This window comes from Xiphophorus hellerii, chromosome 20, assembly GCF_003331165.1.
Source record: "Xiphophorus hellerii strain 12219 chromosome 20, Xiphophorus_hellerii-4.1, whole genome shotgun sequence".
Taxonomy (NCBI): Eukaryota; Metazoa; Chordata; class Actinopteri; order Cyprinodontiformes; family Poeciliidae; genus Xiphophorus; species Xiphophorus hellerii.
This window is the reverse complement of record NC_045691.1, coordinates 32568087-32584222: the sequence shown is the minus strand read 5'-3', so window position 1 is coordinate 32584222 and position 16136 is coordinate 32568087. Positions and strand designations below refer to the sequence as shown.

General features: G+C 41.0%; 1 protein-coding gene across 2 annotated transcripts; it reads left to right on the top strand.

The window, feature by feature from the left end:
• The first annotated feature begins 9830 nt into the window (after nucleotides 1-9830).
• On the top strand, nucleotides 9831-16099 carry mybl2b (v-myb avian myeloblastosis viral oncogene homolog-like 2b). 2 transcript variants are annotated; one of them, XM_032548397.1, is made up of 15 exons: nucleotides 9831-10171; nucleotides 10560-10656; nucleotides 10742-10813; nucleotides 10886-10978; nucleotides 11768-11988; nucleotides 12076-12208; nucleotides 12294-12353; nucleotides 12810-12995; nucleotides 13074-13346; nucleotides 14315-14457; nucleotides 14543-14642; nucleotides 14723-14833; nucleotides 14981-15097; nucleotides 15186-15314; nucleotides 15398-16099. In XM_032548397.1, exons 1-15 carry the CDS (start codon nucleotides 10152-10154, stop codon nucleotides 15524-15526), a joined length of 1884 nt encoding a protein of 627 aa, XP_032404288.1. In that variant the 5' UTR covers nucleotides 9831-10151; the 3' UTR covers nucleotides 15527-16099. The 2 variants fall into 2 exon arrangements, with proteins under 2 accessions (XP_032404288.1, XP_032404287.1); XM_032548396.1 differs by having other exon boundaries at nucleotides 9834-10171; nucleotides 12804-12995.
• Nucleotides 16100-16136: the final 37 nt, after the last annotated feature.

Genomic DNA, 16136 nt, shown 5'->3' with positions numbered 1-16136 from the left:
ACTACTAAACATGAACAAGTATAAAATGACATAACTACTAAACATGAACAGGTATAAAATGGCACAACTACTAAGCATGAACAAGTATAAAATGACATAACTACTAAACATGAACAGGTATAAAATGGCACAACTACTAAGCATGAACAAGTATAAAATGACATGACTACTAAACATGAGCAAGTATATAATGACATTTCTACTAAGCATGAACAAGTATAAAATGACATCACTTCTAAGCATGAACAAGTATAAAATGACATAACTACTAAACATGAACAAGTATAAAATGACATGACTACTAAACATGAGCAAGTATATAATGACATATCTACTAAGCATGAACAAGTATAAAATGACATCACTTCTAAGCATGAACAAGTATAAAATGACATAACTACTAAACATGAACAAGTATAAAATGGCACAACTACTAAACATGAGCAAGTATATAATGACATTTCTACTAAGCATGAACAAGTATAAAATGACATCACTTCTAAGCATGAACAAGTATAAAATGACATAACTACTAAACATGAACAAGTATAAAATGACATGACTATTAAACATGAGCAAGTATATAATGACATAACTACTAAGCATGAACAAGTATAAAATGACATGACTACTAAGCATGAACAAGTATAAAATGACATGACTACTAAACATGAGCAAGTATATAGTGACATATCTACTAAGCATGAACAAGTATAAAATGACATCACTTCTAAGCATGAACAAGTATAAAATGACATAACTACTAAACATGAACAGGTATAAAATGGCACAACTACTAAGCATGAACAAGTATAAAATGACATGACTACTAAACATGAGCAAGTATATAATGACATACCTACTAAACATGAACAAGTATAAAATGACATAACTTCTAAGCATGAACAAGTATAAAATGACATAACTACTAAACATGAACAAGTATAAAATGACATATCTACTAAGCATGAACAAGTATAAAATGACATAACTACTAAACATGAACAAGTATAAAATGACATAACTACTAAGCATGAACAAGTATAAAATGACATCACTTCTAAGCATGAACAAGTATAAAATGACATAACTACTAAACATGAACAAGTATAAAATGACATGACTACTAAACATGAACAAGTATAAAATGACATAACTACTAAGCATGAACAAGTATAAAATGACATAACTACTAAACATGAACAAGTATAAAATGACATGACTACTAAACATGAACAAGTATAAAATGACATAACTACTAAACATGAACAAGTATAAAATGACATAACTACTAAACATGAACAAGTATAAAATGACATGACTACTAAACATGAGCAAGTATATAATGACATACCTACTAAACATGAACAAGTATAAAATGACATAACTACTAAGCATGAACAAGTATAAAATGGCATCACTTCTAAGCATGAACAAGTATAAAATGACATAACTACTAAACATGAACAAGTATAAAATGACATATCTACTAAGCATGAACAAGTATAAAATGACATAACTACTAAACATGAACAAGTATAAAATGACATCACTTCTAAGCATGAACAAGTATAAAATGACATAACTACTAAGCATGAACAAGTATAAAATGACATCACTTCTAAGCATGAACAAGTATAAAATGACATAACTACTAAACATGAACAAGTATAAAATGACATGACTACTAAACATGAACAAGTATAAAATGACATAACTACTAAGCATGAACAAGTATAAAATGACATAACTACTAAACATGAACAAGTATAAAATGACATGACTACTAAACATGAACAAGTATAAAATGACATAACTACTAAGCATGAACAAGTATAAATGGCATCACTTCTAAGCATGAACATGTATAAAATGACATAACTACTAAACATGAACAAGTATAAAATGACATGACTACTAAACATGAGCAAGTATATAATGACATAACTACTAAGCATGAACAAGTATAAAATGACATCACTTCTAAGCATGAACAAGTATAAAATGACATAACTACTAAACATGAACAAGTATAAAATGACATAACTACTGTCAGGATTCAGGTTGGAGTGAGGGTTCTTTCCAGAGACGAGCTACACGGAGGAGTTTGACAGCCTGATGCACCTGCATCGGATTCCGGTAACCAGCGGCAGGCTTCTTAAGAAGCGGTGGAACCACCAGTCAACGTTCGATGGTTACCACTTGTTGGTCAGACTCAGCCCTAAGATCTCGCATAGTCCATGTTAAGTATTGTCCAGTCATTTTGTCCTTTTTCTCTCCGTTACCTCTCAGATCTTGATCCCGCTTCCCGGAGCCAAGCCTGGAACTTCACCGGTCAGGCGCGTCTCGCTGGTTGGCACCTCCAAGCCGTTCTGATCCGCTGTGGCCTGGGACCCCCGAACCTACCTGGACTCTCGTTTCCTCCTGACGTCCTCCAGTCTCAATTCTCGAACCATCTTTTGACCTCATTAAAACAAACCCTCTTAACCGTAAAGTCTGTTCTTCTGTGAGCACCTGCATGTGGGCAAGGAAATTAAAATCCAACATGACAACTACTAAACATGAACAAGTATAAAGCGACATAACTACTAAACATGAACAAGTTTAAAATGACATAACTACTAAACATGAACAAGTTTAAAATGACATAGCTACTACCCTCTGCCACCACACATCACATAATGCACCCGACCCTTTTGGCCCCTCTCTCAGGTGGTGGGCCCATGGGAGGGGGGACCCATGTTTCCTCTTCGGGCTGAGCCCGACTGGGCTCCCTGGGTAAAAGCCCAGCCACCAGGCGCTCGCCATCATGCCCCCCATCCAGGCCCGGCTCCAGAGTGGGGCCCCGGTGACCCGCGTCCGGGCGAGGGAACGCCAAGTCCAATGTTTTTTCTCATCATTGGGGTCTTCGGGCTGCGCTTTGTCTGGTCCCTCACCTAGGACCAATCTGCCTTGGGTGACCCTACCAGGGGCATGAAGCCCCAGACAGCATAGCTCCTAGGATCATTGGGGCACTCAAACCCCTCCACCACGATAAGGTGGCAGCCCAAGGAGAGGACCTACTAAACATGAACAGGTATAAAATGGCATAACTACTAAACATGGACAGGTATAAAATGGCATAACTACTAAACATGAGCAAGTATAAAATGGCACAACTACTAAACATGAACAAGTATAAAATTACATTTACTATTAAACATGAACAAGTATAAAATTACATAACTACTAAACATGAACAAGTAGAAAATAAACTAACTACTAAACATGAACAAGTATAAAAAAGGGGGACTCTACGCTGCCATATAAAAGCATCATAATGGACACCAGCAGAGTTAAAAGAGGAAAAAAATCAATAGGTAATTCACATGTAAATGTGGCTCGAAGCTTTTCTCCAAGGTTTTTTAGTGCTTCCCTGAAAGCATCCCTGTAGCTGATCGTCTTCCACCGAGGCTGAAGTCGCTTTTCCATCGTAGTGAGGACGTTTCTCTCCATTATCGGCGTCCCTGCCTGCAGGAGAAGGAGTATGTTCTCTGGCTTGCTGCACCCCTTCAGCAGGTCCTTAAAGATGGCCTTCCTCTGGCGTGTAATCGTGTCCGGGCTCATGTTGAGGACTGTGGGTTTGGTTTCAGCCCAGAGTTTTTCAAAGAGTCTATCACAGATGACCTTGTATTCCTCTCGAGGGTAGTCTCTCTGTCCTGATTTATCAATAATCATCTTGATCACGTCTCCGACCAGGCTTCTCACGGCTGTTTTTCTCCTGTCTACCTCTTCAGACTGGTCTTCCTCTGACTTGCTGGTGGATTCCATTTCTGGTTCTTCCAGTTCCAGCTCACAGATAAAATTTTGAACTGGATGGGAAACTATGAATCCAGGTAGATGTGAAGCCATTTCCTCTCTTTCCTCTTCTGAGCAAACTTGGGAACCTGTTAACTCCTCATTGCCGTCATCGTCCAGCACTGAAGAAGCCGACATCTGATTGTCCCACTCATTCACAGAAGTAGTGAAGGCAAATGAGGAATCATCAGAGCTGGACTCCGGTTCTGATTCATTTTCCAGCAGATTTCCAGTCAACAAGATCTCTGGTTCAAAGAAGGCTTCAGTGGGTGATACTTCATCCAACTTTGGCTGCCCTTCTAGTTCCTGTGGCTCTTCGGTTGACTGACTCTCCGGTACAGAGTTCTCCACATCTGCATCAACATCAAGAGGATCGAACGGCTCAGCAGGTGAGATTTGATCAACCTCAGGCTCCTCTTTGTGTATATCTGCGGTTCCCTGGACGTCTAGAGGAATAACGGCTGCCGTGGTCGTAGTTTTCTTCTCATCTTTGGACGGCTGAGCCTCTGCTACACATCCTTTAATATCTGAAAGGTTGTTGACATCTTCCACCTGGATCTCCAGCGTTGACTTGTTTTCAGTCAGAGAGGTTTTCTGTTGTTCCTGGATGATCAATGGAGCCACCTTTGATGAATGTTTGCCAGTGAAATTTCTGAAAAATCTCTTCATCTTCCCCATCAACCCTTCAATCTTAGATTTCGGCTCACAAGTTGTACCGTCGGCTGGTTTCTTGAATTCCGATCTATCCAAAAAGTCCTGCAAAATCAAACTGGTTTCATCCACCATATGTCTGATTATTGACATGCCAGCTGCTTGCTCAACATGTTCTCTTGTAGGAGCACCTGAGTCCAAGCTGTCATTGACTCTACCCATCAGATATTGCACAATGAGCCTGTTTAAATTGTGTGTGCGCTCAGTAATGATGTCTTCATTGATCTCCAGAAGTTTAGCAAAGGTTTCGGGAACTTTGTTTCCCAAGGCCGCCTTCAAGTCCTTCATTGTGCAGCTTTCCTTGTGGAGACTTTGCAGAACGTTGCATGTAAACAACTCCAAGATGTCTCCAAAAGTCTCCTGCAGAGCACAGGTGGTGCTGGGTTCTGGGTTCCCATTTGATAGTCCCAACCTCTCCTTCGGGGAGATGCTTTTGAAAAACGGTTGGACCGCAGCCATCAGGGCTTCCACGGTGACGGTCTGTGTCTCTATGGTTGGTGAACTCTGTATGTACATGATTATTTGTCAGGTTTGAAGATAAAATTCAGGTTTTCTGTGAGAACAACAGGCTCTGCAAGGAACAACTGCGAAGTGACGCTCAGGGAAAAAGAACGAGCAAATAAAGACCCACACGTCATAGGCATCAAACCCGCCCACACAGCAGCCTTATGTCGTCACGTACGAAGTCACTTTGGTCAGCAGCCACTTTACTGCGCATGTCAGACAATCTATTTAACTATTTAAATGATTTACATTTGGGATTATTCAGTAATTTACAAGCGGCAGCCACCACAGATCGCCTCTCTTCGCCCGGCACAACGTCCGCAGCCGTCAGGTTTTATTTTTAGCACATCGTGTGTGAAGCTCACACCGCCTCAACCCGGTGCTTTATTATTATTATTATTATCATTATTATTATTATTATTATTATTATTTTTGAAGGCTTAGTTTGTCAAATGCAGTCATGGAGGAAGCTACAGCTTAATTTTCCTCTGGCTGTGACCAGAATAGGGAAAAAAATGAACAACTATAAATTTATTTTATCCAGCAATCTGTCATATTTTATATTACAACGGCATTTTCCAGAAAGCTATCACTCTCACCTTTTCAGGAAGTCTTCATTTTTCCTGCTCTTAACAATGAAGTATTTTTCCAGTCAGAAAATATTTACCAGTAATAAAGTAGTTGAGGATCCAGAAATGTGAAGCAGACGGTTTCTATGGGTGGCGGGGCGTTCTGGATTCTGATTGGACAGCGCCTTCAGGGAGTGGGCGGGTCTTATCTGTCTGGTTTAACGCTTGGATGATGTGATGAAGCTGCAGCAGCAGCAAGCAGTGGCGATTCTAGCCCAGTTTTAGTGGTGCTTTAGTATCTCAGCTCCCCTGAATAGGATTGCCACCCGTAAAACACGGAATCGTCCCATATTTGGCCGTTAAATGTGCGTCCCATTTTAAACCGATACATAACTGTCCGATAGACACGCCTATCGTACACACATCAACACTAAGTTTAACAATAATGACCACAATAAAACACAGGAAATATTAAGGTCAGCTACATTGTCGTGGCGGGAGCTAAAGGACCCCCTGAACGCTACAGACAGACGCTGAACGTCCCGGTTGCCTAGAGACGGACACTACGCAGCCGCAGTGAGCTGCTATCAACCCGCGTCTATTTTAAACGTCCTCGACCCGATTCCATGTCCTTAGAAGCAAAAACGCTTTAAAAAAACAGACGTGAGTGAAAAGACGCGAATTATAAACTGAACAACTTCAGAGAGGATGGATACTGTGGACATCGAAAGACAAAAAAAATGTGTCCGTCGTGGCGCAGTCTATATATCAGACAGAATGGATCATTAGAGGAACTGCAGACCCGCTAGAACCTAAAGAACCAGAAATCAGCGTTTCTTCATCCTCAATCATCTCCTGACGCTGATATGGTACAAAATATTTAGTTATTATTGATTCAGTTTCTTATTGTGATTTTAGTTGACTATTGTGGTTTGATTCTTTGCTTAGGATGTTGAGTTTGGATGATATTTAATAAATAATAGCATTAGCCAAAATAAGTGGCCATTTAAAGAACAAATCATACTAATAAATTAACAGTAAATATATAATTATTTCCTACATTATATTACTTTCTGTGTGTTTTATTAATTTTTTTTGATATACTGTATTTTATGAATAATTTGTTCAGTGGTCATTTAATGTATTTCTTCACTAATATTGTATTAATGTGGTTTACCAGTTTGGATAATCTGACTTCCTATCAATGAAGAAAAAACATGCTAAGTACTTAATTAATTTAGAATTATTTTTATATTTTGAAGGAAATTGTGTACAGCATTGGCTTTATTTATTTGAAGAGTATTTTGTAGTTCTGTACAAAATGTTGTATATGTGCAAAATATTTGGATAAATAATGGGTTAGTCTGATCCTGGTCTTAGCCTTGTTAATTACTCTTTTTGGTCTTTTTTGAAGTTTGATTAGCAGAGGTGTGACCAAGTCACTGTGTTGCAAGTCTCAAGTAAGTCTCAAGTCTCTGTCCTCAAGTCCGAGTCAAGTCTCAAGTAAAGACAGGCAAAAGTCGAGTCAAGTCTCAAGTCAGGAACCTTTAATTTCAAGTCATTTCGAGTCGTTTTTATTTTTTATTTTTTTAAATAATTTGCAATTATACATAAAATTCAAATAATAGACCATTTGTTCTTTTTAAAATATGTATTTGAGGTTCATTTGTGATCCTCTTATTCATCTGGTATTCTTCAAATCTGTCAGAAGTAAACAGATGTCAGAAAATAAATTACAGCCTTTCATGAATTACATTTGACTTCAGTTTACTCCTTCTATTCATAAATAAACATCAACACTACAACAATCATAGTTTTCAAAAAATGAAATAAGTATAAATGAAGTTATCACAAGTAAACTCAGGAAGGTCTGGTGCATTTATTTTTCTGCTTTTATTTCTAAGTATGTTAGTTTCAGTCTAAATATGGGACAGATATTCTAAACACAAAATTTATTTGGGACAGTCACTGTATTTGGTCTTTTTTTTTTTTTTCCCAGCAAAGCTATACTACTTGGAAATGGGTTCTGTGCGACATGTGACAGTCACGCCGGTCAGTGCATTAAGTCAAAAACAGTTGACTTAATGCACTGACTGCAGTAAACAATATATTGTCAATATAATTTCCCAAAGTAGATGTCTTCAAATACACCAACCATCCTTAGATGATACTAGACCCGGCTCATCATCATGATGGGACAGAGAGACTCTGTTCCCTGTGTTCAGGTCCAGAATCTGCTTTCTGTTCCGGAGCCCCGCTCACTATCCACCGGCTTCCTGAGCTAACACGGTGCACATTATTTGTGGAGGCATTTGAAGGACCGGATTTATGGTAAATCATCACCAATTTAACCCGGAGTACACATGCTAACACGAAGTTAGCTAAAGTCAACTATCTTACAGCAAAAGAAAAGTGCCACCTACCGATCTCTGTGAAGCTTCAAATGCCGGACAAAGTTGGACGTCGTGGCATCTCCATCCGATATTCTCTTCTTGCATGTTTTACAAGTTGCAGTTCGTTTTTTAGTCGAAAGTTCATAACCTACGTAGCCAAAAGAAATTACTCGCGGAAGCATATTCGAGCGGTTATTTCGTATTTCGTTCCCTGAGCTCTGTAGCTTTGCCGCGTTTTTTTAAACGTCCAAATCCTGTTAATTTGATTGGTTGTGCTGCAGCTACGTACACATACATACATAAGGAGAGAGGAAAACCATAGTGACGGTCTGCGCATATTGATACGGAATGAGTGAAATTAATTAATGACGCCACTTTATAAATAATGTGTTTTAAATTTTAAGACTTTGAGTAAAAAATATCAAGTCTTTTCAAGTAAACAGCTTCAAGTCGAGTCAAGTCCCAAGTCAATGGCATGAAAGTCAAAGTTAAGTCCGAGTCTTTGACCATTTTTTCAAGTCAAGTCTCAAGTCGTGATTTTAACGACTCGAGTCTGACTCGAGTCCAAGTCATGTGACTCGAGTCCCCACCTCTGTTGATTAGTGACTGTTATGTTGTTTTGTAATTAATTTCCCAAATCTCTCTGGAGTCATTTAAATAAGGTAAAACTAAAGAACAGTGCAGAATGATAGATTTTTCTGTGTCTGTGAATAGAAAGGTGTTTGGTACTGAAACTATGACAGGCCCACTTCATGAACTGTGAACTGAAATATTAAAACCCCGACTCATCATATCTACTTTTCCATAGATGGACATTCATTCTTGTTTAAAGAAAAAAGGCCAACAGCCGTATAACGTTCAGACAAAAATAAGGGTAATGCAATTTCTAAGAATGATTTTCAAATAAAGTTCAGGTTAATGACTAGTTTTCACTAGTCATTAACCTGAACTTCTACCTTGATAGTAAACTGGTTTTAGGTTTATTAATCCTATGCATTTAGTAAAATGTTCTTCAAATGACTGGAAATGCAGTTTTGAGTAGATTTTATTTTAATTTCTGGGAGAGCAGATCACACTAGGACCGTGTCTCTCCACAGCTGCTTGTGTCTCATTAATGTTAGCAGATGTTGGCAGGTATGATGTAATCTTGAGATTCTGTTTCAAACTGAGTATATACACCTCTGGAAAAAATGTAAAGTTTCTCTATAAGTATATGTTTGAGTAAAATGAACATTGTTCTTTTATCCCATGAATTACTGACAACATGTCTCTTAATTTTGTTTGTGAATGTCTAGATTTAGAAAACTGCACCAACAAATAGCTTCTTAGCCTTACTGGGGGCTAAGCACCCCTTACGGTCAGATCCTAGAATCGCCCCTGCCGCCATGTTATTGACTCAGGTGACAAAAACTTTTAACATCACTGCATGTGGGAAATCATTCCACAATCATTCATGAACACCAAAGGAAGACTGGCAGAAAATAGGTGGCAGGGCGTTATATATATATATACGCACCTATGCTAACAAGTATGTCCTGATCGTAAACTGGGATAGTAAACATACTACTAATATACATTAAATTTAAAAAAAAGCTAGCAAGCTAACATTAAGCTGATGTGCCATCTAACTAAATATAATTAATTGAGTAAACTGGTAAACAGTCAAAAAGAAGCGTTACTGACCCCAGCTCTGAAACAAACTGCTGCTGTGTAATATTAGCATGTATTTCATTCAAAACTCCACATATATTTACATATATATATATATTTATATATAGGTGTGGGTGTGTGGTTTTATTTTGAAGGTCCGAACGGATGACTTTCCCTCTTCCCATTCGGCTCTCTGCGCATATCCGCAGCGCAGCCACGTCACAGCTCTGGCAGTTTCGGGGAGAAGGGCGCGAGATAGAAATTGCAGAGCGCGGACGGAATGATTGTTCCGCCGCAGCTGATCGTTTCCTGGCTGCACAGTCCAGCTGAAAACTCCAACCACCTCCACTGCTGCTGGCTGCTACATTAAAATATTAATAAAGCAGTGAACGTCGTGATATTTTCCTATCACATTTGCACATGACGTGCGGCGGCGGAGGCAGGCAGAACCACTGGGTGACTGTAAACTAGAAGAAAACAGAGGGAAATGTCCTGGTGGCCGCGCGGGTAAGAGACTCTTCACTGCTGTCTGGGTTATTCTCTGGAGGTTTATTACTTGTTTAAAGGAGCTTTTCTTTCACCCAACAGTGTTAGAAACAATCACACTGCTTGAATAAACACAGTTAAGTGAACCCGAACGTTCATTTTTGAGCTGCCGCCCTTTTCCGGAGTCATGAACCCTGACTGGGCCTTTTTTGTTTTCCATCAACCGCTTTCTGTGTGAACTCAGAGAGAAGAGAAATCCCAGCTTTCATCTCAAAAAGCACGATAAAACTAACAGTCGTCTCTGGAAATGTATCATTTAGCCTCCGATCACCAGCTAACAGCTAAACTCGCTAAACTTGTTCTCCTAATCTGTTATCCATGTCGTTTTTTGTTTTGGTCTGGTTTCCAGTGAGGATGGAGACGACGCCATGCATCAGGACACTGATTCTGATGTGGCCGAGCAGAGGGACGGAGGGAAGGGGAAGGTGAAGTGGACACAAGATGAGGTGATTGTTGGGACATGTCCCCGTTTGGCTCTGTTTATGTGTCTCCATGCGGGACATCCGGCCTGAAACCTGTTTATGTCTGCAGGATGACAAGCTGAAAGCGCTGGTCCACAAACTGGGATCCAGTGACTGGAAACACATAGCCAACTTCATCCCAGTGAGTGACTAACGATCTTCATGTTTTATGGCATCATAGTTAAAATCCTGAGCATAATGTTTTTTGTTTTAGAATCACACAGAGCAGCAGTGCCAGCACCGCTGGTTTAAGGTCCTCGATCCAGAGCTGGTCAAAGGTCCCTGGACCAAGGAGGAGGACGAGAAGGTGGGCAGCATTTTGCTTATAGAATGTCCCGAACTGAACTGAAAAGAAACCAATATGCCCATCGTATCTCAGGTGGAGTGTATTGTTCATCTGTCACAGACAATTCTGATAAAATACAGTAATGCTGGTAACCTGTGAAAATGTTGAGAGGTGTGTGAATACTTTTGCAAGGATCTCTTGTAGCAGTCAGTCTTGCAACAAATCTAAAGATTAGACTAAAGAATGCTGCTGTATGCCATCTTCATGACTGTCCTGACGTCCTGATAGCTCAATATCTGAGAAACGGAGACAATATTCCAGAGCAACATGTCCTGGACACCACAAGTACTACTCTAGAAAATTTGTAATGTGCTTCCCTAGCACACCAGACGCATAAAAAGTGTGATGTATGTCACTAATCTGCTCACAGTACCTGATTTTAATCACATTTTCAAATTTATTGATACCCTAAATAAAGAAAAATAGTCAAATTAACAATCCAGACAAAACTGTTTTGGGGGGATTTCGACATCATTCATTGAAATTTTTTGTGACAACAATAAATCAAAATTCTTATCATGATAAGAAATTTTTCATGATAAATGATACAATAAATGCCCACCCCTAACTCGAACGTCAGGAAATAAGGGCCGATTTATCGGTGCACCCCTTGTGTCCGTTGAAGTTTCTGGCTGTAACTTGACAAAATATAGTTTCAGGGATATTAACAATTTTGCAAGTCTATGATGTGTAAAAACTGTGGTCTGTAAAAACATAAAAACACATTTCCCCACACATTTCTCCCTTCAGGTCATCGAGCTCGTGAATCTCTACGGCAACAAGCAGTGGGCAATGGTGGCCAAGCATCTGAAGGGTCGGCTGGGGAAGCAGTGCAGAGAGCGCTGGCACAACCATCTCAACCCCAACGTGAAGAAGTCGTCATGGACAGCCGAGGAGGACCTCATCATCTACAAAGCCCACTGCCTGTTGGGAAACCGTTGGGCCGAGATCGCCAAGCTGTTGCCCGGAAGGTCCGCTGACTCCAAAGTCCTTTTTGTTGGTTCTGGAAAAGCCTGCCCGATCCCCCGACTATCTCATTTTACGGTTTCTGTTGACAGGACGGACAACGCCGTCAAGAACCACTGGAACTCCACCATCAAACGCAAGCTGGAGATGGGCTTCTACGCCCGAGAGGTGTTCAGACCGAACGAGCTCGAAGAGCTGTTGGCACGCCTGAATAAAGACTCGCAGGTAAGTTCACCTCAACCTGATGCTCAGCGCCGCCCTGCTGGCGCTGCGTGGTGCTGATCCCACTGTCCTGCCTTCTGCCACCCAGGGGGGCAGCAGCTGTCAAGATGCTTCAAGCAAAGAAATGGAGCAGAAAGACCAGCTTCCAGTAAGAACATGTTACATTTAGCTCAGCAAGTATTCAGAGATGACAGCGTGGATAAAACATGTTATCACCATTTATTTTCTGTTTGGAATGTGGAAATTAAATGATACTAGGCCTGTCATGATTAATTTCGCTGGACAATAAATGAACCCAGAAGTTATTTCGATAATGATCCGACAAATGCAATTGTAAAAAGGTCAAACCTATGGAAAGTCTATTGGACACCGTCTGCATCGCCATGCATCAGGACACTTTTCTTTTTGTGATAGTGTTTATTTTCTTTTCTTAGTGGCCCTAATACTCCGTCTTACTACCAGAATAGATGTGTTGAAGTTTAAGGTCTACGGAGTACTTCTGCAGGCAGCTGTAACTGTGTAAACATTAGGACAGACCGAACTAATATCTCCTTTAGTTAACAGCTGCTATCAGTGAGTTCTGCTATTTCTAACCAAGCTGCAGAAAGCACCGGCTGCCAGTGAAGCAGAGCCATCCAAAGCCGTCTCATCACCGAGGGACGATTCAGACATCAAGATGGAAGTTGACCCTGGTGAGGAAGCCAGCGGTACCAACTGGGTGGTGGACAGCTCTGGTTTCCTTTCCCCCACTGGCCCCGCCCTGAAGGAAGTGCTCGACATGGTGGACGGGGTAAGGATCCCTACTGCAGCAGACATGAGTACAAAACATGGCGAGCAAGACGAATCGTCCCCCCTGTCCCACATGCAGGACCTGGATGGCTGGTGCAACCTGGCGGCCTTTGACCTTCCAGAGGACAGCCCCAGCCCCGAGCGCCACCAGTTCCGCCTGGAGGGCTCCGCCCTGCAGGAGCTGAGCAAAGGCAGCAGGGGAGAACTCATCCCCATCTCCCCCGGGGGGATCAGCCCGCCTTCCATACTGACCCGCCGCAGCCGGAGACGCGTCACACTGTCTCCAGACGGCGCACACTCCATGACGCCCAAGAGCACTCCGGTCAAAATCCTGCCATTTTCTCCATCTCAGGTGAGCTGTTGGCTGCTCAGGGTTTCACACGTTTTCTAATGAATTATGTGAACTGCATTAATCAAAATGTTTTTATTAGGGATGCACCGATCCACTTTTTTCACTTCCGATGCCGTTATCTGAGGTTTAGTATCAGCCCATAGAGAAACGTAGTGCTGAATTGATTTAAAGTGTTTCTTTTTTTACAGTGTTTCTTTTATTATATATAATAATAAATGATACATGCAAACATAAATGTAGTGAATTACAAATTCATTTAATAACTACACCAGTACAGCACATTTAAAGGGGCGGTATTATATGTTAGCGCCATTTTACAGCACAATTAAGTAACTATATTACCTTCCATTGTTATAAAAATGTTGAATATGTGAAATATGCCTTAAAAGAAATTTGACTGAATGTTGATAAATGTTTGACCAAGCTTCACAAGTTTGGTCAAACATGTAAAAACAACATTAATTTGTTCAGTCAGTGCTATTAAGAGTATATCAGCCAATGCTAAATAAATAAATAAACTGACAAAAACAGGTTGTCTACTTTAGTTAAATATGTAAAAAATAAACTGCAACGACCTTTCAAATGGTTCAGAAAGTGTGATTAAGAATTCTAAATATAATGTAAAATTAACAATAAAGCGTGATGTTGCTAAGGACACAAAGCATAGAATTAGACTGAATACATCTGCCCTCATGGATAGACCACATTGTCACCGATACCCAGTCTAGAATTTTTTTCAATATCAGGACAGATGCAGATATTAATATTGGATCAGTGCAGATCTAGTTTATATCAGTATTGAAAGGATTGTTACCGTGACTCGATACCGCTGAGGTCCATATAGTCCGGTCACCAGCTGATTCTCTAACTGAATGTCTTGTTACGCCATCTTGTCTAGTGGCCATGTTGCAGAGAGTAACCCAAACAGTTCTGAGGCCTGCTGCTGATTTTCCTCTTTGTTGTTTCAGTTCTTGAACCTGTGGACGAAGCAGGACTCTCATGACCTGGAGAATCCCTCCCTCACGTCCACGCCAGTGTGCAGTCAGAAGGTCATAGTGACCACACCACTGCAGCGAGACAAGACCCCCCTCACCCAGAAGGAGAACTCAGTGTATGCAATGGAATCTGGTGATTGGCTTGGACTGCATATTCCATCCACAGATAAGCGTGAGCAACGTTTTTTTTTTTTTCTTCAGGTTTGTTACACCTAACCACAAATCGGAGCTGAGCACAACCCCGCGGACGCCAACGCCGTTCAAAAATGCCATGGAAAAGTACGGCCCCCTGCAGCCTCTGGTGAGCGCCGCTCTGAGGCTCCAGAAACCGCTACCTCCTTGTTTTTGAGTTTACCTTCACTTCCTGCTTTGCCTTCTCAGCCTCAGACTCCGAACCTCGAAGACGACATCAACGAGGTCATCCTGAGAGAGGCAGGCATCAACATGGTTGTCGTCCAGGCAACGCCGCCTGATCCCCGCCGCAAAACAATGGTGAGAACCAAGCAAAGCCTTGGAGGCTTGGTACTAGGGCTGCACCGATAAATCAGCCATGATTTCCTCAATTTTGGGTGGCCTTGCAAAAGAAACTGATTTTTTTCCCACCGATGCTTATTTCTTTTATTTGTGTTTTGACCTCAGCACCGCCCTCCTATGAAGAAAGTTCGGAAGTCCCTGGCTCTAGACGTCATGGACTGCCGGGTGGTGCCAATATCCAAGCGCAAATCCAGCAAAGCGGAGGCCAAACGCAGCATCAAGGTGAAGTGGGAATGAATGGAACGATGGCTTCCTTGCAGACCGAGCGCCCATAAACACTGAGCTTTTCGTCTCTCCTTCTTGGTCGCAGGAAGAACCGGTGACGGTTTGTCTCAACTCGTCGTTTTGCAGCAAGAGGCATGAAAACATATTAGACCAGGGCTTCCTGTTGGGACCGAGCGACACGGCCATCTTTCCCAGCGCAGCATCTCCTGCACCTGTAGGTTCCTGTAGTTTTCGAATTGAGAACATAAAAAAAAAAAATCTAATTTTTCCATATTTGTATACATTTATTATTTCCAGATGTCAAAAGAATGGAAGAAGGTGGTTTGTGGACAAACTAAAGACCAGCTCATAATGACGGAGAAGGCGAGACGCTACCTCCGCTCTCTGAAGAGCCATCCACCAAGCCGGGCTCTGATTCTGTCCTGAGATCCTTCTGCCTCCCTGGAAAACAAAGAAACGACAAACAAGACACCTACAGTTAAAATGACTCATGTTGCAGTGGTGCTTTACTTCCCATTATAGTTGATCATACTTGCTAGAAAACAACAGTGATTCTAAGAGTAACAAATCAGTGAAAAGTCAGGGTTTTACATTGCATAATGTATCTGAAATGTAACCATTTGTTTTGTAACGTTGTGAACTACAAACACTCGGGTAGAGTTTCCATATCTAGTCATAGTATGGAGAAGATTTAGATGTCAGTGGTAGGTTGAGGGATCATGTGGTTTTTAGGATTCCCCACCCCGCGGGGAGGAACCAACATGTTCCAGTTACATGAATAACTGGTAAATAAAGTTGGCTCTCTACCTTGTTTTATTAAGAAAAAAATGGTTCAGCCTGTTAAATTTTAGGCAAGAGTCATAAAGCAGAGAACTTCACTGAGCACTGTTTAAAAGGTGGATGTGTTTAAGGCACTCTTTGTAAATATATTTAGGCTAAAATGTTTTACTCTTGTGACAGTTTGTCACAAGTGGAATAAAAACAAATGTATGTACTGCACCCGTTTGGCTCTTTTTTTGCTGCTTGACCTCATAGG

What these genes read in the sequence shown, in the direction of transcription:
- mybl2b (XM_032548396.1), top strand. Translation starts at nt 10,152, where the DNA reads ATGTCCTGGTGGCCGCGCGG. An exon ending in ACATAGCCAACTTCATCCCA is followed by an intron (nt 10,814 to 10,885) that starts GTGAGTGACTAA and finishes TTTTTGTTTTAG; the next exon opens with AATCACACAGAGCAGCAGTG. An exon ending in ACCCAGAAGGAGAACTCAGT is followed by an intron (nt 14,458 to 14,542) that starts GTATGCAATGGA and finishes TTTTTTCTTCAG; the next exon opens with GTTTGTTACACCTAACCACA.